The sequence below is a fragment of the Diabrotica virgifera genome, chromosome 1, assembly GCF_917563875.1.
Source record: "Diabrotica virgifera virgifera chromosome 1, PGI_DIABVI_V3a".
Classification (NCBI taxonomy): domain Eukaryota; kingdom Metazoa; phylum Arthropoda; class Insecta; order Coleoptera; family Chrysomelidae; genus Diabrotica; species Diabrotica virgifera.
Genome location: NC_065443.1, coordinates 49,302,866 through 49,326,601, shown reverse-complemented (window position 1 = coordinate 49,326,601; position 23,736 = coordinate 49,302,866). Strand labels below are relative to the sequence as shown.

At 33.2% G+C, this 23,736-nt stretch overlaps 1 protein-coding gene across 1 annotated transcript in view; it reads right to left on the bottom strand.

The window, feature by feature from the left end:
• The window catches only part of LOC114324744 (proton-coupled folate transporter), a 71,868-nt gene that overhangs the window by 23,969 nt on the left and 24,163 nt on the right, over positions 1 to 23,736 (bottom strand). The window contains exons 3-5 of the mRNA XM_028272575.2: positions 22,342 to 22,516; positions 7,552 to 7,729; positions 5,550 to 5,925 (exon numbers count right to left, since the gene is read on the bottom strand). Coding sequence (XP_028128376.2) covers positions 5,550 to 5,925; positions 7,552 to 7,729; positions 22,342 to 22,516 — 729 coding nt within the window. The remainder of the gene's footprint in view (positions 1 to 5,549; positions 5,926 to 7,551; positions 7,730 to 22,341; positions 22,517 to 23,736) is intronic.

The window sequence follows — 23,736 nt, the reverse complement described above, 5'->3', positions numbered from 1 at the left end:
ACTAACATATTTCTGAAATTGGGCTTTGTACCGCCATTCTTTATTATGTTACGAATATGTGTGCCAAATATCTCGACAAAATATTCAAAATTAGAGCCGCAATCTTGGAACGCGTTTGTTGCTACCTGTTGATCGCTACTGTTTGCTCTTAATTAGGAAGATGTGCCCGATGCGACGCCGACGTTCGGCTAGCTTTAAGAGAAATCTCTGCAAAAAAATTTAAAGGGTGACAAGACTTTATTTAATGCTACTGCAATAAAAAAATGCTTTCCAATGTAAATGTAAAAGTTGTAACGTATTGTGCAATTATAAATATTATAATGTTTGACCATGTGAAAATAAAGATTAATTTTTTATTTTAATTACGACAATATATATAAAAACAGAGTAAAAGTGCCCGCAAGATGGAAACTAATAAAGAAACAAAAACCTCAACACAAACTAGACATCCGTTTATTGAAAAAACGACACCATACAGTAAATAAAGAATTAAATAAAAATTTAGGAAATATTGACCACCACAGAATTATCGAGTCCGATGACATAAACGTTCTTTGGAAAACTATTAAAGAACAAATGAACAATGCAATAGAGAAACATCTAAATGTATCACCCAGAAAAAACAAACACGAATGGATGACAGATGAGATTGTACAATTAATAGATAAAGGAAGAGAATCTAAAGGAAAAGATCAACAGGATGGAGAATACAAAATACTAAATATAATAATTCGACAAAAAAAAAATAACCGAAGCAAAAGAGAAGGGGTTGGAAACAAAATGCGTCGAAATAGAAGAACTGCAACAAAGGCACGATTCTCTTAATTTACATAAAAAGGTAAAAGACTTTATATCAACTACCAAGCGAACAACTTTTCACACCATACTGAACACGGATGGCAAACTGCTAGAATCAACATTAACGTAAAAGAAGTGAATATGAAAATATCAGCCTAAAAAAACAAAAAACTTAATAATAACTAGTAATATCCACAGAATCAATAAGATGCAAATTGGACAATCAAATTATACAAAAAGTAATGACTTTCAAATACCTGGGATTAATAGTAAATTAATCTATCAGCCGACAACAATATCGAAGTAGAGGTTAAAGACCAAATAATTAAAGCCAGTAGAAAGGCCGGATGCCTAAACGACACAATTTGGAAAAACAAACACCTAAGAGTGGAAACAAAGGCCAGAATATAATATAAGTCAGTTATTAGACCAGTTATGACTTACACTGCCGAAACAAGACCAGATACAAGCAAAACACAAAGACATCTGGAGACCAACGAAATGAAGATCTTAAGAAGGATTGCTGGAAAATGACTACGGGACAGGGTAATAAGTGAGGAAATCAAATGCATATGTGGGGTAGACAATATAAATGCCTTGGTAAAGAATAGAAAAGAAGAGTGGAATCAACGCTTAAGCAGGATGTCTGAATCAAGGATAGTAAGAATAGCCAGAAGAAGTATAGGACGCCCAAGGAAAAGATGGAATGACAATTTAGGGACAGAGTGAAAGGCACCGTTGAAGAAAAACAGGCAGTACTGCCTATATAAAAGAAAAAGAAAAAGAACAAATTCTTTAGGTAGATTTTCGGTAGTATAAAGTGCTTCTTTGGAGTTTCACTGATGATTACTGTTTTCGTTTTAGTGGTAGAAAATTCTAGGCCAGTAGTGTTCGAACAATTCTTTAATTTGTAAATGAGTAGTGGATTAAGTGATTTAGCGATGTGATTGATTGCAATAAGGAAAAGTGCAACACTAAAAGTAGACCATTGAGGAATGCCGTTTAATTGGATTTTTGAGTCTAAAATAACGTTATTTATTCGAATAAGTTTCGTCTATATAGAAAATTATTAATAAATTTTATATTTCCTTGAATTGAACAACTTAATATCAACAATTCTTTTTTATCTAATCCCCAAATGGCACGCGTTATATAATAAAAGATAGCCATAAGCCAAACATACATGATCACATCCAAATAACCCATGAATGACTCAATATCCACTAGGTTTTCTAATGAAGATGTGGACTTTCTAAAGTAACTTTGTATAGGGCTAGGTAGCTAGCAATAAGTCTATACTATCTAGTAGCTATCAAGTGGATAAACTGACTAATTCTAAGCAAGTTTTGTTCTATAGAGATTTTTCGCTTTAAAAAAATGGCGTCTGTATGAAATCTTTATACTCAGTATAAACAGAGTTGTAGCAAATTAAAAGTAAGTTCTTATTCGTCAAATTCCAAATCGAATGTTTCAACGTGAAATAACAAAAAAAAATAAAGCACATTTCGGGGAAAACTCATCGCAGCTTTTTTAAAGTGTTTAAAAAAGCTTTATTTTTGTTTTTAAAAAAGTTTCTAGCATTAAAAGTAAGCAAGTTACGCTGAAAATAAAGTTGGTAATTTTTTTGTAAAACCTAGTTTTAAAAAATCGTGAAAATCACCCTCTGAAAGGGAACTTGCATAAAATTTTTAATTCGAGATGCTATAAATAAAGAGATGCTATAAATCACAACAAAACACAATTTAAAATATATCAAAGAAAAAAGTCGTTTGTGTTTTTCGTTTGGCTCCTCAAGACGAATAAAATCAAATTATCGTTACCGCTCACATTCGTGAGACATCCCAGAATAAGGTTCAAGAAGTCGCCCACGTGAAAAGTGGGCCAAATTTTGTTTAACAATTTTTTTTTAATCAAATTGCAAAAAATCTATACTTTTGGCCCCGACAATTTTTTTGTAGGTTTTTTGGACCATTCTGGATAAAAAATGTCTCTTATTGTCTTTCTCTAAAGTTGATCGTTTTCGAGTTATAAGCAATTTAAAATTGAAAAAAACGAAAAATGGCGATTTTCAAGGCTTAATAACTCGGTTAAAAGTTATTATTATGAAAGTCAGAAAGTGACTAAATCAAAGTTTAATGCCCCCCTACAAGATCCTGAAGAAATTTTTGTGATTATTTTATTATTAAGCTGTTATTTTTAAGTAATAATATTGAGCGCCATGCACGTGGTTGCCGGTCGTAAATGCTGAGTGCGAGAGAGATGCCACTCCGGCAGTCGCAGTCCAATTATGCATCTTACTTGCACTCACATTTACGGCCGCCTACCTCGTGTATGGCGCTCATTATTATTACTTAAAATAACAACTTAGTAATAAAATAATGACAAAAATTTCTTCAGGATCTTGTAGGGGGCATTAAACTTTGATTTAGTCACTTTCTGACTTTCATAATAATAACTTTTAACCGAATTATTAAGCCTTGAAAATGGCCATTTTTCGTTTTTTTTTTCAGTTTTAAATTGCTTATAACTCGAAAACGATCAACTTTAGAGAAAGATAATAAGAGACTTTTTTTATCCAGAATAGTCCAAAAAACCTACAAAAAAATATCCGAGCAAAAAATATTGATTTTTGCAATTTGATTAAAAAAATTGTTAAAAAAATTGAACCACTTTTCACGTGGGCGACTTCTTGAACCTTATTCTGGAATGTCTCACGAATGTGATTATGGAAAAAAATCTCATGGGAATATTTTTCCCAACGGACCCGCCGTTTTCTCCTTGTCATGATCTGTAAGTTTTATCGTAAATTTAGTTTTAGAGTAATTTTTTTTGTTTTGAAAGAAAATGCCTTTTTTCAAAATAACTTTATAATTATCAGTGATACGAAATATCCCAAAGTGTAAAGGTTTTGTTTTCTGAATATTTTGTTTTTATGTAACACAAAAATTGGTTAAGATATGGCTGTTCCAAATTTGCATATACCCGTGACTAATGACCCATTGAAGCCTTTTTAACTACAGCCTTTTAAAAATAAGCACTTTGAACCTATGAAACTTACTCTATAAGCATACATATACGTAAAGTAACTTATGAAGCGCTACTGATTAATTTCATCTGGGATGCTAATTAAGAGGTGATTTTTAAGATTATTTTTTACAAAAAAACGGATCAACTTTATTTTGTGCGCAGCTTGTTTACTTCTGATACTAGAAACTTAAAAAAATTAAGCTGTTTTTAAACACTTTAAAAAAGTTATGATGAGTTTTCCCCGAGAAGTGCTTAATTTTTTGGTTATTTCACGTAGAAATATTCAATTTGGAATTTGACGAATAAGAACCTACTTTTTATTAGCTACAACTCTGCTCTTACTGGGTCTACGACTTCATATGTCATATATAAAACATTTTTTTCATTTTTTTATAAGCTGTATTTTTGCTATGAATATTTTTTTGGAGAAATACTTCCTCATTTCCTCATGAAACATACTTTTTTTGAAACATGAATATATTCACGTGCAAATAACTCGAAAAGTGTTTACTTGTGAGGTCAAGACTAGTGAAAAAAACTCTATAGTCAATTTATATTTTCAACGTTTTTGCAGAAAAAAAATTAATACAGGTATTAATACAGATTAATATGATAGCGACTGTGCGTTAAAATTTTGAATACGGACCACGTAGAATAAGTGCTTGTTCTTGGCTAGCTTCAACAAATTTACGCTAGGCGCGCCACTATACAGGCAGATTTTAAAGGGAACAAAATAATGCACAGGGTTTCGTATCTTCCCCTCTATAATATATCAATCAACGGTTATATTATAAACAACCTTGCTGAGGACTGCAGAAATGCATGCGTGAGTTATTTACTTCACCTAATGGTAGGGGACCCAAGTGGGGATTTTTGCAGTTACTCGAGCACGTCAGATTATCATATGGGGAGAAACCTGGTACCCTGCAGATGTCCCTCTATCATATATTGGCTCTTAACACAGGGAACTTCGTTAAGGGGGGCCCGAAAAAAATCTATCCTTACAAATACTCGAAATTGTCAGATTAAGATAAGGTAAGTTAAGTACATGCTAAAGAGTGTATATTTCAAAAATCTGACGATTTGAGCGGGGCGTAAGGAAATGAGGTGTCTAAAAGTTTCACAAAAAAGCGAATATTTCGCGAAATGAACGTAAACAGATCGAAAAACTGTAAAATACACTTATTCAATATTTTTGAAAAATCTATCGAATGGCACCAAACACGATCCCCCAGGGAGTTGGGGTGGGGGGTTACTTTAAAATCTTAAATTAGCCTCTATTTTTATTGCAGATTTGGATTCCTTACGTAAAAATAAGTAACTTTTATTAGAGACATTTTTCTAATTATGGATAGATAGTGCTATTATCGGAATAAACGATTCTTGAAAATGGAAAATTAAATTAAAAAATGGTAAGTTCCCACTTAAATAAAAAATTTTACTTAACTTTTTTTGGTTTTAGGACTTACTCTTCACAACTCAATAGGTCCCCATAACGCTCGAGTGACTGCACATTTAGCATACTTTGCTCCCCTACTATAAGGTGTTCTAGTTGCGAAATTAAACCTGTGCTTGTTCTTTACTGATTTATAAATAAATATCTCATTGATTCATTTTGGAGTTTTAGAAGGTCTAAGTAATGAGTTAAATCTCGTTAAAATTCGAAAAAATGAATGCATTTAAAAAGCATTGACCTGAAATTTTTCGCATACATTTAAATTTACCTGCGTAAATATAAATCCCGTTTTGGGCCAAACCCTTAAGTAAGCTGGAGAGTCCCATGGAAAAAATAGCCAACATGCATAAATGCATTTCGTTAAGTTTTTTGTACAATATTGTTGTTCCAAATATCATACAAAAAATGTAGACAACGCTGGCAAAACTATTTCCGTATGTTATTTCTGTTAATGTCCATTGAATTTTTTCTCGCAAAAATAAAACTCTTACAGCCAGGTCTCCATAATAAATAAAATTAAAACCTATAATAAGTATGAGGATAATAATCAGAGATTTTCTTTTGTTAGATTCTCTTTCTTTGAAGGTAATAGAGAAAGTATCCATAATGTTCATCATTTTGATTAGATCCTTTATTTTTGGAACCTACAAAAGTAATAGTTGCGTGAAATGTAAATTAGGTCACACATACAGTGAATAGTTACGAAATTTCAATACAGTTTTAATAACATATCATACAAAATATAAGAATGAGTGAAGGACAATTTCCACACAAAAAAAATGAAAACTACAGTAATTTCGAAAAAGCCCACCCTTTCCAAATTGGTTGCTGAAATTTCCACCAGTGCAGGGAACGGAGTATTTAGGAATTAATTATATAACAAGCCACCAAAAAAGAGGTCTTCTTTTTCTTCTTCTTTTTTATAGACATGACTCTGTCTGTTCCTTCAATGTGCCTCTAGTAAGTGGTCGTTCCATCGTTTTCGTGGTCTTCCCACTGATCTTCTTCCTATTGGGGAACCGTCTCTCGCCGTCCTTACTACTCATATTTGTTGGAATTCCGCTTAGCACATGTTTTACATATGTAAAACATGTGCTCTGTAAAATCTTAAGACATCGACTTCATGTCGACCACTTTTTAATATAGAATGTAGCAATGATGTAATTTAGAGGTTTTTATACCTATTGAAGTGGCTAGATTCAATTACTTGTATACTAGACGTTTACACTGATGAAGGTCAGTTTGACCGAAAACGTTTTTTACTTCCACTCCCTTGTGAATAAATTTTAAGGACTTTTTGATAAATTCATATGCCTACATACAACAAAAGTGTTTACTTCATTCCACGTTGTGATCTCAATATTACTTCGGGCTTAGAGCCAGAAGAATGGGGACCATGGACCTATTGGCAGTCGAAGGAAAGGTAGAAGGCCAAAAAACAAAGAGGAAGATCTCCAACACGATGAGCAGACCAAATGAAGACTCTGATGGGAAAATCCCTACATGAAGTCGTCCATTTAGTGCAGGATCACAACCAATGGAGACAGCAAGCTGTTTCTAGAGTATTAACATGCTCTCACTAGGGCGTAAGAAATGAGGAGTATGGAAATTTCGTTATATTCATTCTTTTACTTGTATATCCAATGAAGTATAATTGTTTGATTCGATCGTTACTTGATGGAAGTTTATTTTATCTAACAATAAAACACTGAAAACGTTCGTTTTCTATACTTCCACAAAATTTATTATAACTATGCGACTACAGCAGTTTCGGCAGAATGCCTTTCTCAAGTGATTTAGTTTAGTGTTTGCCTTTTTCCGAGAACTTACATCGGTCAAACTGGCAGAACCTTTGACGGATAGCAGAACACAAAAGGGCTTTCAACGATAGAAAAACAGACACTTCTATATACGCACTTCACCTTGTAGATCATAATCATTCTTTTAATGAAGAGTTTCAAATTCTGCATATTTATTCAAAATAAAGGCCTTAAGCTATCTTTATTAGAATCTATGGAAATTAATAAATTAAAAAATACAGATATTATTCTAAATGACCAACTCGAGACAAACTGCTCCCCACTCCTCAACTTCTTCAGTTAAAAACTTTAAAAAGGCAAACACATAGTAATGTAAATCACTTGAGAAAGGCACTCTGCCGAAACAGCTGTAGTCGCATAGTTATAATAAATTTTGTGGAATTATAGAAAACAAACGTTTTCAGTGTTTTATTGTTAGACCAATGAAGTATATTTGGCGATAATACTTACTCTTCGTTCCACATCTAGAGATTCTGGTAATAAAAATATCGTATAAAAAACACTTATTGCTAACAAGGCCGTGGCTACAGAGAATACAGCTACATAACTGGTAGCGTAAAATAAATATGATCCACTAAGGTTTCCAATGAGAGAAGCCAAGGCCATTACTGCTTGGTAAATACCATACCTGAAATTAATACTTCAATTATTCAAACTTTATTTTAAAATACCAGTAGTGGGAAAGAATGAGGTCAAATTGAAAATAAAAATAAAAAAGAAAAAAAAATGGCATAGAATGCAAATACACGACGGAGGTACAATAATTATAATAATCATTCCCTTCTATGTATCTTAAATAAAATAAATATTATAAAAAGAACTATGCTAAAGACTCAGAATATGGGCTTTGGGCATACGCGCTTTGGTTAAAACATTCAATATTTATAGAAAATTATTATATGTATCAGATTTAGCCATAATATAGCTTACACTCCCTCTAAGAGGAAACTTGACACATCCCAGACACCTACGGCATCAAAAGAATTGAGCTCTGGCGGGACTCTCTCCGTGTTATCGAACCCTAGGTGACATGATATGCAGTATGCAGGTGTATCTTACAAAAATTTTCGTACACATCTGGCCATTGCGAGTAGTACAGCTTTCTGCATGGTTTTGTAAAGATGTTCATTTAGACCCAGCTTTTTTATGCTTTCGAGGAGGTTTTTTGGAATGACTCCAGTAGTAGACATAATAATAGGTATCGTCTGGGTCCATTGTTTTCGTATTTGAATTTCCAGATGTCTGTATATTTGGTGATACATATTTTCAGTAAAGGACATCGCACACATCTTATGGAAAATATAATGTCACTCAAATTCAATAAAATTTATACGAATAGATACGTTTTAAATTAACGGTCAAATCTTATCATTGCGCCAACTCTATATTTTCAAAAATAAGAGCAGAAATTGATATAAATAAATCTGAAATCAAATGGATACGTACATAAGTTAGAGAGAGAAAAAATATTTTAAAATACCCAAATTGTCGGTACTCCATAAATCAGCGGATTAGTTTCACTAATCCGCTTAGGCCCAGCGGGGTTTAAGCTCCTTTTGAATAGCACCCAGAGCAATAGTGACACTTTTATTGACTCCAAAAATGTGATTTCGATAAACTTTAATTGCAATTTGCGCCGTAATTAATCATAATTAAGAGTTTGCGCAATGATAAGATTTGACCGTTAATTTAAAACGAATCTATTCGTATAAATTTTATTGAATTTGAGTGAATAAGATGTGTGCGATGTCCTTTAGTACGTAGATTATTGTTGTTAGTTATCGCCACATCAATAAGTGTTGTTTGACTTGTTAAATACGATATCTGTATTATGTGCCACTGTTTGATCTGTGAGTACAGTGCGGTCCCAGGTCCCAGTATAGCTTATAGTTGTCATTCTCAAGCATACTCTCAGGGACGTATTGATAATATGGGAGATGGTCCGTTGTATGTATGTATTATTATTATGCTATAAATACTATATATTATGTAAATAAGTATAGGAAGATGCAGAATATCGTGGATGCGCAACCTGAGAGAATGGTACAAATGTACATCAAATGAACTTTTCAGAGCAGCCGTCTCCAAATTCCGATATAGCTATGATGATTGCTGCCCTCCGTCGCGGAGACGGCACTTGAAGAAAATGAAGATTATATGTTAAAAAAAGTTTAAGTTTTTAATCTAATAGCACATAAAATGATATCGTTTTATTATAAAATAGTAACATTTTATGTGTTATTAGATCAAAAATTTAAACTTTTTTCTAGCAGATGTCGCTAGGACATCCATGCCATATATAATATGGCATGGATGTATATATACATCCATGCCATATGGATGTATACTCCATTTTTCATTGTCTTACTTATTTTGATTGTCTTACTCCATTTTTAATTTTTATTATTTCTGTTCTCTCTCTTCCGGTGTCTATTGTTGCTTGGGAATCTCGCATTGTCATTTCTATCATTCTTATAATTTTATTTGGTATTTTGCTCTCTTGTAAGTCTTGGATCATTTTTCTTCTACTTAGTTTGTCAAAAGCCTGTTTAAAGTCTAGAAAAAGTATATGTGCTTCTCCGTCGTACTCGTATGTTTTCTCTATCGCTTGTTTTAGTGTATGGATAGCATCTATCGTGGATCTTCCTTTTCTGAAACCGTACTGGTAGTCTCCTATGCTTTGTTCTGTGTATATTGTTAGTCCGTCTCTAATTATACCAGTCAGTACTTTATATGTTACATTCAGTAAATTAATTGCTCGGTAGTTTTTACATATCCTGTGGTCTCCTTGTTTTGGGATTGTCACAATAATTCCTTTCTTCCATTCTTCGGGCATTGTTTCCTTATTCCATATATTCTGTATTAGTTCATAAATCTTTCTGTATAGTGCTTCACCCCCGTATTTTATAAGTTCTGCACATATTCCGTCGTCTCCCGCTGTTTTCCCGTTTTTCAGTTTGCATATTGTATCTTTTACTTCTGTATAGGTCAATTCTTCTGCTTCACCTTGTTCCGGGTTCATTATTGTTTCTCTTTCTTCTTCTACATCCGTTTCTTGATACATTTCTTCGAAATACTTCTGCCATGTTTCTGCTTCTATGGCTACATTAGCTGTCCGTTTTCTACTACCTAGCTTTAGGTATTGGTACAGTGGTTTTGAATTGTGTCTCTTATTTTCTGTTTCGATCTCGTTCATAATTTCGTCTACTTTTTTATTTTTCTTTGATTTAAACAATTTCTTTGTCTTTTTCCTTTGATCTTGGTATTTTTCTCGTTCCTCTTCTTTACCTGTGCTTAGCCATTTCAATCTTGTTTTATTCTTTTCGTCCACTGCTAGTTTGCACTCTTCGTCAAACCAATTGTTTCTTCTTTCTTTTTGCATTTTTCCAACTACTTTCTCTGCTGCAGTGTTTATTCCTTGTTTGATTTTTTTCCACTGCTCCTCCATTTCTTGTTCCTCCTTGAATTGCATCTCTACATTTACTTCTTTTACAAATCTTCTTTTTACTCCTTTATCTTTCAATTTATCTACGTCCCATCTTTCCTGTGCTTTTCGTCTTTCATTCTTTGTTGTTTTTATTTTACATTTTGCAATCACTAGCATATGGTCCGAATCGATGTTTGCCCCTCTATGAGATCTCACGTCATTTATCGACTGTTTGTGTGACTTTTTAATAAATACATGGTCTATTTGATTCCCCTCCAGACTGCCTGGTCTCATCCATGTTATCTTGTGTATGTTTTTGTGTTTATATCTCGTGCTACTTATGTCCATGTTTAATGCCGCTGCTAAATTACATAATCTTTCTCCATTATTGTTTGTTGTGCTATGTAATGAGTTTTCCCCTGCAACCTCCCTAAAGCATTTTTCTTTACCTATTTGTGCGTTGAAATCGCCTATAATAATTAATATATCTTCTCCCGGGATTTTTTCGGCATTTTCTTCTAGTGTTTCATAGAACTGTTGTTTTATTAAGTCATCACTGTTTTCTGTGGGTGCATAGACATTTATTATGGACAACTTGTTCGGTTTGCTGTTTACTCTTATGTATGATAATCTTTGACTTATGGGTTTAAATTCCATAACTTTATGCCTCATTTCCCCTAACACAATAAAAGCAGTTCCTCCATATCCTTGTTTTTCTTCTCCAGCATACCATACTGTATAATTTTCTTTTTCGATTTTTCCATGTCCCCCCCACCTGGTTTCTTGAATTCCTGCAATATCTATATTGTATTGTTTCAACTGTGTCGCTAGCTCTTCCATTTTTCCTTCTTCTAGCAGTGTCCTGACGTTCCATGTTCCAATTTTTTTTGTCATTTTTTTAATTCTCTTCCTTTTTTTTTGTATTTTTCTTATTATTTTGAACATACCGTGACTCATTTACCTCTTCGTTTGCATTGTCTGTTTCCTTTTCATCCATCCGTTCTCTTTTGTCTAGTTTTTTGGGACATTTTCAATTTCTATAAGTTTATTTTCTCTTGCATTCCATTTTAGCACTTTGTCATTTATTTCTAATTTCTGGTATCTGATTTTTACTTTTGTTCCTTTGCTTCTCTGTTGTTTTGCTATGTCTCTGATTTCTTTTTGTATCTTTGCTTCCTTGAACGTCAGCGCTGCATCTATGTATATTTCTCTACAGTCTCTTGTGTATTTGAGTTTACCTTTTTCTTGCAGTATTTTCTGTTTGTCTTCCCAGCTCTTCGTTTCTATTATACATTTCTTGTATCCTATCTTAAACGCACTTTTAACTTCTATTTTCAGTTGCAGCTCTGTTTCCATCATTTTTTGTATGTTTTCTCTTAGTCTAACTTCATCTTCCAGATCTACCTGAATTCCTGTTATGATTAATTTATTGCGTATTTTTTCTTTATCGATCTTCTCTAATCTATTCTCCATGAGTGTTAACGCTTTTTTGAGTTCTTCGTTTTCTTTCTCCCATTTTTGTTCTTTTTTTCTACTTCTCTTTTTAAATTTTCTGTTTCTGCTTTGTTTTGCTTAAGCTTCTGCTTAATATCTTCCAGTTCGTTTTTCATATCCTTGATTTCATCTTTAATCTCTGTTTTGCTTTCCAGAATATCTTCTTTAATTTCTTGCCTCATCTGGCTCAGCAATATCTTAATTCCCTCCATGTCCGTTAATATTGTACTTACTTTTTTTATGCGCGTGTCTGGAGCTTTTTTGCTTTTATGTTGCTCTTCTTTGTCTTCTTCAATCGAGCTGTCGTGCTCCGGTTTGTGTCTTTTTCCTTCTGTTTTATTTTCTTCGTTGTTCATCTATTTGTCTTGTTGTTTGTTTTCTAGACTGAAAATCTTTAACAATATAATGCGAGAAAAATATATTTTTAGTTCACTTAAAGCTTATAATATACACAAAAAATAGGAAAAAGTAACCTGTGTCTAATAGTAATTATTATTATTATTATCTTCTTATTTTTAATTACGTTTTGGTAAGGTCTCAGATATTTTGCACACGCCGGCAACGTCGCAGAATATTTGGCCGTACTTCTGTTTGCTAATTTATTTATGGCTTTCAGTAATTAAATATTCATTAATGTTTAATTATACACGTTTTTGTTATATTCAATGTTTGTTGTATTTGTAACTTAAAAAAATATTGTTCTGTATAATATTATTGCAAATCTCCTCTCTTACGTGCATCAAATTAACAAAAAGATGACTTACAGTTGAAATGTTGAATTCACCACACACTTTGTAAAAATTTCACCAAAAACCAATGTTTACTTCCTTACTAAAACAACTTTTTTCACCAGAGAGCAAATCAACTTGTGTTCACACCAACTTTTAACACTCGAATCGAAACTGACAATTTACGAATGCTAATTATCAATCTGTAATCAAAGTTGGCTACAATTTTTGTTATTAACTTTTATTGTTATCTATTACTATAACGGATCTACGGAGCTTACCCCACTAATCAATCACCCTGTATGAATAAATCGATTTTTTTTTTTATTTCAAACTATTTTAAAAATGTGACTAATGCAATGATATTTTAATGTACGTTAATAAATCGATATCTACAAATTGATGGTGGGTTAGTGACATTAGACTTCAGACCGAGAGTTCCCTAGTTCGAACACGCTGTTGCGTATCTTTTTTTTAATTTTTTTAATAAACAGTTATATGTTGATATAACTAAAATTCATATTTTATAAGTTAATTATTATATATACCATTTTAAGCAACCGTGGTATTATAAAAAGTACTTTTTTATGCTAGTATAATTTTTGAAATTGTAATTTTAACAGTTAATACACCTACTAAGAATTCATATTTTATTCTTTTTAAACATGTTGCTTCCTATATATAACAAAACCGTGTTACATATTATAAAAAGTACTTATGTATTATAGTGTAGTTTTTGGAATTTTAAACATTTTATACCGTCAAATTATTTTATATTCATAAAAACGTTTTATTATAAAAAAGTTCTTTTTTATAAAAGTGTAATTATTAAGATTATATATGGATTGCAGATGTTCTGATAATTAACCTCATTTGAAATGAAAAACATGTTTTTCCAGAAAATTCTTTAATTTTATTCGATATAGTCTACTCCTATCTCAATATAACGATTCCAGAGATTTTTCAACTTTTTAGCTCTGATTCTGTCAGCTCTGCAAAATAGGTATTTGTTTCGTTAATGATCTCTTCCTTCGAGCTAAATTTTTTAGTTACGAGCAAAATCTTCAAATTTGAGAACACATAATAATCGGAAGAAGCCAAATCAGGAGAATAAGCTGGATGAGAAAGCAATTCGAAGCTTAACTCATGAACTTTTGCCATTCTCAGAACGCTCTTGTAAGTCGGTACATTGTCTTGGATAAACACTTTTCTGCATATGTGGCCGTTTCTCACTGAGTTTCTATTTCAGTTTGTCCAATGATGCACAATAATATTAGATGGTAATAGTTTTAGCGTTTTTAAGATATTCAGTTAAAATTATGCTTCATTAAAATAAAATGGCCATGATGATTCAGTCAATTTGTACTCTACGAGCTTTCTAGTGGAAAAGTTTTGGGGTAGTTCTGATTTCTTTCATTATATATGGATTTTGGGCTGCTGAATCCTAAAATGAGATTTGCGGACAAAATTTCTTGACGGAACATGGAAAAAATCGCGAGAAAATTCGAAAAATTTCAGCTTTTTTCCGCTTTTTTGCTCAAATCTCGAAAACTATTAACTTTTAGTAAATGGTCTTTTAACAGAAATTAAAGTACCTACTTAAAATTATCTACAAATATCAGTATTTACCTTTTTTTTTCAGACGAACCGTTTGGTCTAAAGAGCAAGTTGAAAATTGCCAATTTTTAACGGTCTCGGCAAAACCCACTTTTTATATTCCAAAACTTTAGTTTTTATTAGAATGCTGTCATTTGATAAATTTCTCCTAGTTTTCTGTACAAATAATAAATGTTAGTTCATAATATGAATATGGTATGTCTCTTCTCACAGCTTCCATGAATCCATTCCATTCTAAAATACCGAGAATGTCTCTGCTTTTCCCTTAGAGCCACAGAAGATCAGACACAGATAGAGTCACAGTTTCAGTTGGTGTGAACATTCCCTTTGGATCTTGATTTCTGATAAATTTTGAGGTTTTGTCCTTTCAAAATGCATTAGTTGAAGAGGCTCTCTGACTTCCATAAACCTCAGGTGCGGGTTTAGTTTTTAGCCGACGAATGGATTGCTTAGGAGCTATTGCATGTTTTGGTGCAATACAAGAAATGCCACCCATGACGTAAAAAGTGTGGTATCCGTCGATTGTATGTACGTTAACCCTTTCTGTCCCAACGCTGAATATATATGTTTTTGAAAAAGTGGGTCTGTATTCGCAGCCGCCGTATATATGTATACGTTCAAGGTGTTATGGTCTCAATCCACCAAAGTCGAAAATATGCGTTGCTTATAAAATTTTAGACTCATTGGTGTCCCAATGCCGTAGAAATATGTCCGAAAATGTAGATTATTTTTCCCAAAGCCTCAAAATGTTGGCACCTAAGACAAGTCATGTCGCAACGCTTATAGGTAACTGCTAGAAGGTGAAGCATTTGTAGCCACAGAAAAGACCAGAAAAAAAAAGAAGCGAATCGAGATACATGTGTGCAAGATGAGGTCATGTTTTGAGGAGTACCACACAAAAGAAAACTTTTAATGTTAATTTACATTACATAAGTTTTTTTAAGTTAGTTACATTTTTTCAAGTTGGTTTTGCTCCCTGATGAGTACTTTTGAAAAGAAAAGGTTTAAGTTGGTTAAAAAAAAACTCATTAAAAAACATGATTTGGTCATTTATTTGTTTATTTATATGCGACGTATATGTATAAGGAAATGGGACTTTAAGCATGAGAAAACCTTTGGGATTGATGGAACAACATGCAAATTAAGGCCTGGTATAGAAAGGGTTAAAATCAGCGTTTTCGTACACCTGTTGTGTAAAGCACGGCTGGTCAATTTTCTGCGGATCGCCTGCGATTGCTGACACTTCCAGTTAAGCAACGCGCTTGCTCAAAGTCTTGTAGCGGCAGTAAGGCCCAGATAATTCGTCTCACCATTCCTTGCAGGGTTGGCCGTTTTCTCTACAAAAAGTACGGCTCAATAAAATAGGTTGATGTAGTTTCCTCTTTGGAGTTTTGTTCATCCTATACAGAAGCTGTTCGCCTGGAAGTGTCAGCATTAGCAGGCGATCCGCAGAAAATTGAAAAGCAGGTGTACGATAACGCTGATTTTAACGTACATAAAATAGACGAATACCACACTTTTCACGTCATATGTGGCATTTCTTGTATTGCACCAAAATATGCAGTAGCTCCTAAACAATCCATTCCTCGGATAAAAAAGAAACCCGCGCTTGAGGTTTATGGAAGTCAAGGAGCGTTCAACTAATTCATTTTAAAAGGACAAAACCTCAAGGATTATCAGAAATCAAGATAACAGATCCGAAGTAAATGTTCACACCAACTGAAACTGTGACTCCATCTGTGCCTGATCTTCCGCGGCTCTAAGGGAAAAGCAGAGACATTCCCGGCCTCTTAGGACGGAATGGACTAAAGGAAGCTCTCACAAGAGACATACCATACCTATAACTAACATTTATTATTTGCACAGCAAACTAGGAGAAATTTATCAAATGACAGCATTCTACTAAAAAATAAAGTTTTGGAATGTAAAAAGTGGGTTTTGCCGAGACGGTTAAAAATTGGCAATTTTCAACTTGTACTTTAGACCGAACGGTTCGTCTGAAAAAAAAAAGTAAATAGTGATATTTGTATATAATTTTAAGTATTTTAATTTCTGTTAACAGACCATTTACTAAAAGTTAATAGTTTTCGAGATTTGAGCAAAAAAGCGGAAAAAAGCTGAAATTTTTCGCTTTTTCGCGACTTTTTCAATGTTCCGGCAAGAAATTTTGTCCGCAAACCTCATATTCGGATTCAGCAGCCCAAAATCCATATATAATGAAAGAAATCATAACTACCTCAAAACTTTCCTAGTCAAAACACAATTTTATTGAATCAATGACTTTTCCAACACATTTATCGATTCCTGGCTGCTTCGGAGCACTTTTGCCGGCTTCAGTCCACTGACTTGCATTCATTTTATTCCCTGATGTGTAGTAGTAGACCTATGCTAGGTTTCATCAACGGTTACCAATCGATGCCAAAAGTCCGACGGATTGCGCTTCATAAGGCCGCACATCAAAGTAACATGAAACGTGAAACATTAAACGTGAAACATGAAACAAATAGATTTTAAAAAAAGTAACCGTTTCATGTGATAAGCTAATTGATAAAACAAAAATAAAATTTGTATGGTCGGCAATGGATAGTGACGTGGTCGTTGCTGTCGGCGCCGCTCTTTAATTGCTTTTTAATATCAAAGAAACGTGAAACATGAAACAAAAATAAATTGTGAAGAACGAAACCGTTTCATGTTATATAGTGTAGGAAATAAAGGTTGAACTTCGCAAATAAGTGCGGTTATATTTTTTTGTTTCAGTATATCAAGGGGTGCTTTTAATGAAACTAACTTTTTCTTAAAAGATTTCGCCCCGGAACACCCATTTTCATCCCTTTAAATGTAGTAGTTTGTCGTTTTTGCGAAACCTAGCCCTTCCTGTACGTCATTGCAAAAAATTCCTCAATAGAAATATGAAGAGGACTATATTTCCTACAATTTATTCCGCGACAGCATATATCTGTCACACACCGTTTAGCGGAGTTGGCGCCCCAAAGTTGGCAAGTTTTTAAAAAAGATGTTTTAAAAAAATATATATTTTTCCCTAACCATAATGGGAATCAAGACGCAACCCAGTGGCAATTAATCACAAATAAATGTCTGATTTTTTGGTATAGGTTTCATTTAAGGGCAATTGCAAATTTTTAAATTACAGGGTGTTACATTTTAAAAAACCCCTTTTTATACCATCTGAACCGCCTATGCTAGAGTAAAAAAACTTTCAGCGATTGTCCAGGTACTGGTGTTATTTACAAATTTCTATAATGCACCCCCATTTTTTTCCGGAACCACTCCCAAAAAGGAGAATTAATAAAGAAAGTGATTTTCTTGGAATCCTTCACACACCATGCCCTTTATTAAAATACTTCATATATCATTTTGTGTAAGTTCTTATTACCCATGCATCGACACCAAAAGCGATTTCTTGATGCAACCCTTGTAGCAAAAAAAAATAAATAAAGGGGGGATTGAAAAAAAAATATATTTTTCTCGCTCTTTGACCCATATGGACATGCTCCATTAATAGGGTTTTTCATAAATGTATATGATTATTGCAACATCAAGAAGCAACCCAGCAGCAATTAATCACAAATAAATGTCTGATTTTTTGGTATAGGTTTTATTTAAGGGCAATTGTCCATTTTTTAATTACTGGGTGTTAAATTTTAAAAAGCCCCTTTTTATAATATACCATCTGAACCGCTTATGCCAGCGTAAAAAAACTTTCAGCGATTACTCATGTACAAGTATTATTTACAAATTTGTATAATTCACCCCCATAGTTTCCCCGAAACCACCCAAAAAAAAAGGAAAATGAATAAAGAAAATATGCAAAAATTGACTCTGGGCCACCACCGTGGCTTTACGGCGCAAGGCGTTCTTTTATTTGTCATAAGTATATTATTAATAAAATGAATAGGTGACGAAAAAAAAAACAAAAACTGGAGCCCGCCAAAGCATTTCTGAGGTTTGCGGCGCCACTGTGCCGTAACTGTTGCTTATACGAAAAAAATGCATAGGAACTTATTTGTAGAGCAAATAGTGGTCTTTAATTCTGTATAAGCGTTGTTTCAAAAAAATGTATAGGTAATGAGAAAATCGTAAAAACATGCTCTCCAAACTTATTTTCAGGGATAGGGGTAGTTTCCGCAGGAATTTTGCAATAACCATAATATATAAATGTATATATAAATATATTTATATAAAAACCCTACTAATGGAGTAGGATTTTTTCCTACCCCCTTCAAAGGAATGAAAATATGTGTTCCGGGGCAAATCTTTAAAAAAAGTTAGTCTCATAATAAGCACCCCTTGATATACCAGAAAAAAAATACCGGACTTGTGTCGAGTTTGCGAAGTATAATCTCTGTTTCCTACACTAATATACTAATCAAAGAAACAAAAATAAAATTTGTATAGTAAATAATGGAAAGTGATGATGACGTGGTCGTTGCTGTTGTGGCAACTCTTTTATTACTGTCCAAAAGTCATAACCATAATACCTAATATTTGGTTGCAAACGAATTAAATAATCATCCTGCTAAATTTCAATCATTTTATAGAATGAGTATTCAAACATTTACATTGTTTTATTGTGGGTCCTGGTTTAAAAAAACGATATTTTCTTGTTATTGCCTATTCGAGTACCACTTCACGTTATAATTATTGTACAACTCTTCATTCTGCTCCACCACAGAATCCAATACAATATTAAATTCTTGGTCGCATTCATTTGATGCATGTAATTAATTAGTTAAAACAATGAAACTGATATCGAAAAAGAGAACACGTCGTATTTCATGAAACACGTTTCAAGAAGATAAAAATGTTTCATGGGCATGAATCACACTCGTTTCATAGATATGCGGACGTCTATTTGTTTAGCAGTGTTTTATTTCCATGAAACGTGTTTCACGTTTCATGTTTCTTTGGTGTGCGCCTTCGGATGATAAAAATGTTTCACACGCATGAATCACACTCGTTTCATTGGTATGCGGACTTCTATTTGTTTAGCATTGTTTTATTTTCATGAAACGTGTTTCACGTTTTATATTTCATGTTTTACGTTTCATGTTTCTTTGATGTGCGGCCTGCCTAAGAAACAAAATACAGCTGAGAAGTGTTCACACGATTATATTTTTGGTCAACGGTCAGCAAACGCAGCACCTATCGGTAGAATATTTTTTTTTATATTCAAAACTTCGTTGAAAATATGACTGTACCTCTTTACTTTGTGGCCTCTGCAATTTCAAGCACCTTCACTTTACGATCAGCTAGAACAATTTCGTGGATTTTCTTTACATTTTCCGGTGTAACTGAATAGGTGGACCATCCAGTACGTGATTCATCCAATGTAGATACACGACCAAAAAAAACTCACATAACCAAAATTTGATAGTCTAATTTGAATAAACATTCATTTCATAATATTTATCCATCTTCTCCTTTGTCTCCTTCGCTGTTCTACTTCTTAAATCATAATGTTTAATAATAAAATCACTTTTTTCTATATGCGTCTAATCTACAAACACGTCTTTATGCTACTGTAAAAAATATATGAATGGTCCCATCGGCCTCATCTTGCAGAAATTTGACGTATATGCCTTAATAGTATATTACTCAACGAGCATGTAAAGATGGCTCTTACTCACGATGATGAAGTTTGCGACACGAGCTGTAGGCGAGTGTCGTAATTCATTAGAGTGAGTAATAGCCATTACATGCAAGTAGAATACTATACTATTTCTACGACCTTTTTTTATTTGGGTTAGTAGAAAATATAATTATCAACTACTTACATTATTCAAAATCGAAAGATTTTATTTTTCATAAGAAAACATATTTTATATAACTATGCCAACACCGTTACAATTGCCCTTTTTGAGCTTACGAAACAATGAAACAGACAGTTGACATTAGTGTCAAGGAATGGAGGTGGCTTTTAAAAATAAGACATATTTTAAGGCAATTATAGAATAGAATAGAATAGAATAGAAATATGCTTTATTGTCATGAAAAATTGTACAATTTTATCGACAAAGCTTATAAAAGTCAAGAAAACAAAACAATAACAATCCAATTTACTAAAATTACATAGATCGTCAAATATTTAAAATAATAATAACAATAATGAAGTTGACTACAAATGAAGGTGAATGAACACAAATAATCAATTGCAAAATTTAAGATAAATTGCAAATGCATAGTCTTCCTAGTAATTAATAAAAAAGTTTTAAAAGTTAATTACACGAAAAGGAACGTAAATAAAAATTTATTGTACAATCAACAGTATATAAAACAGAATTCATTGATATAAATTTCATATCCGTAAGCCCTTTTACGGAATTAATAGCGATTGTTTATATTTACTTTTGAATAAGGTCAATCTTAAAATGTCAAATGTTGAAATTAAAACATAAAAAATATACTAACCCATTGTTACAGTTAAAAATCCTTTAACGACGTTCTACACCATCGTTGCGAGATATGCCTCTCAGAGGAAAGGGGGGAAACTTATATGCAAGCGAAAGTTGGTAACAATGCATCTATAGCAGAATACTCAAATCATATGTTTCAGTATTGAATACTTTATAAAAATAAATTATAAGAAATTACGGAAATTACGGAATTAACTATAATAAATAAATTAAAAATAAATGGTACGGTAAACAATCCTCATTTTTTAGTATGTTATTCCTTACAAAAAAACCTTTAATGTAAGCACAAATAATTAAAAATCGTAAATTTGGGTCAAAAGTTATTAACTTTTCAAGAATTCCCATAACAGCCCATGTTAAAACTTAACTTTGACCCTTAATAGTAATTAAACAGTGCGGTAAAACAATTTTTAAAAAATCAAGTCTTAGTTTTTTGAAGTAAACTATAACCTACTAAAATTTCATGCAAATCCTTAATTCCTTGCCGAAGGTGTAGAACGTCGTTAAACATTTTTCGAATTTAATTGTTGATATAAATTACAATGACTATTTCATTAAATAAACAAGTTTAAGTAATTTTTTTTGCTAATAGGTATATTAAAAGCACTATGCACCACTTGAATCTAACTTGTGAGTAATGACCCGTGAGTAATGACCCGTAAGTAACTTCAGCCCGTGAGTAATTTACTCACGGGTAAAATAATGGGTATTATTATCTATCAAAAAACAGCGAATAATGAGCATATTATTAAACGGTCGTAGAAAAAAAGATAACTCTGTTTAAGGTGTAGCCTGTTTTATGCGACTTTCGCCTGCATATGACAGCTTCAAAGCTGCCTACTGTTATTTTCAACACGTTATGTGCTGAAATCTAGAGCTCTGGTCACTCAGAAATTAGCCCTACAAACCGCTTGCACAACAACTGCTTGTATAAAGTCACCATTTAAAGAGTGCCCAGCTCATCGCTTGCGACTGCTGCTTGCGTCGAACGCATACGACAATCGCATAAGGCTTGATGCACATTTGCGTCTATTCAAGCCACGTGCACAGTGCAAGCAAGCTACGTAAGATTGCTGACTATTCAGCAGTACATGAGTTGTAATTAGGTACTGAAATTAGGGCTTGCAAGTGGCTTACAAGCTGCGTGGACCGAGAGCACACCAGTTTCTGCTACGCTACCACGTGCGCGCGGCTTAAAAACAAGTCAGGCGGTTTGGCAGTCTGTGCTGGGAAATCAGTGGAGTTCAACGTAGATACAGAGCTCTTTATTTCTGCCGTGTATTGACGCAGAGAAACCGCTCAATTGTATATTGACGGGAAACTTGGCTTAAAAACAAGCAGCGTGCACGCGACTTGAAAACACGCTATTGTGCATCGAGCCTTAGAGAGACTGCTCCTTAGGCAGTTACGTATCACATTACCAGATAGATATACAAAGCCTTTACATATGAGATTGAAATTGCATATCCACGAATGTATGTTAATGTATTATTTCGTAAACTTATGAGTTTTCAAACCATTGATACAAAATAAGGCTTACCTGAAAACACGGGTTTCTGGTGTGGTAATATCTGCTATATACAAATTGATGGTTATAAACGTAGCACTAAATGCACCAGTAAACATTGATGGTATTGACGAGATAAGAAATATCCAAGGCGATAAATTTTCGAAGTAGGCGAATATTGTCATAAGAACAGAGGTTAGAGCTAAACCTAAAATGTTAAGAAATAATATACTAATGGCCGGTTTTACCAACGACGAATAGTAGTTTAACCGATGAATAAAATTGACACATCTACGTTTCTCCAACGTCAAATAAAACTAATTTTATTTATTTATTAAATAAATTTTTACTCTTCGAATAAATTGAAAAGTTAGTGTCGCTTTAAAGCTCTATAACAAAAGAAAATTCAGTTAAACTTTAAATTATCAAAATTGTATTGTAACACAATCAAATTGTATTCGACGAATAACTTTTACTCGACGAATAACTATTCAACGATTTATTAGTTGTTGGTGAAACTCGCCATTAGCCAATGGCCAGATATACACACACCTAAACTTATATGGAATCACCACGTATTTCAAAGTAATATTTATTTCTTTTGAAAAAACTTGTTATTGTTGCGAAGATTAAAGGTTTTTATTGAAAATAAACAAATATACAAGACAATCGGATAGTACAGCCCGGTACGGTATAGATTATTTGCTTGAGTTGCAAGTTGAACGAAAATTAATAAACTAACTTTTGCGTCCAAAAACGAAAATATGCCTTATGTGGGGTTATAGAACTTACAACGAGGAAAGATTATTGGTCTTGTGGAGAAAGTAATGTTCTCAGATGGACATAGCTGCAGAGCTACGCGTAATACAGGGCGTTCTGTCCAAAACATATGCTAGGTAACAGGAACTAGGAAAGCTCAAAAATAAAGCAAGGGAAAGTCGCCAAAAGTAATAGCGGCTCTCCACGATCGTTTAATTGTCCAATCAGCTGGAAGACATCCAACCATTTCTCACCTGCAGCTCCAAAGGGAGCTTTTGGAAGCTACATGTGTAACTCTTTCAGTTGAAAGGATAAGAAGAAGAGTTCGTATCAAAAAGTATACAGCAAGTGACAGTTATGCGTTCCCGAGTTATCCAGGCAGCACAAGATTGATCGCCAAAATTGGTATCTTCACCACCAAAACTGGAACATTGGGAATTGACAAAATGTGCTATTTTCCAAAAAAGGCAGAATTTAATTAGTCGAGGAAATGAAGCTGATAAAACGGCAAAACCTCGCAATTTTTTTGTCCAGCATCGATTTGTACAAAAATTTTGGATTAGACTCATTACACCCTCTAGTTCATTTTCTATATTGAGCCGTTGTATGCTTTTGGTTTTTTAAGGGTGAAAACTACCCTTATTTGTAAAAAATTATAAAATAACCTTT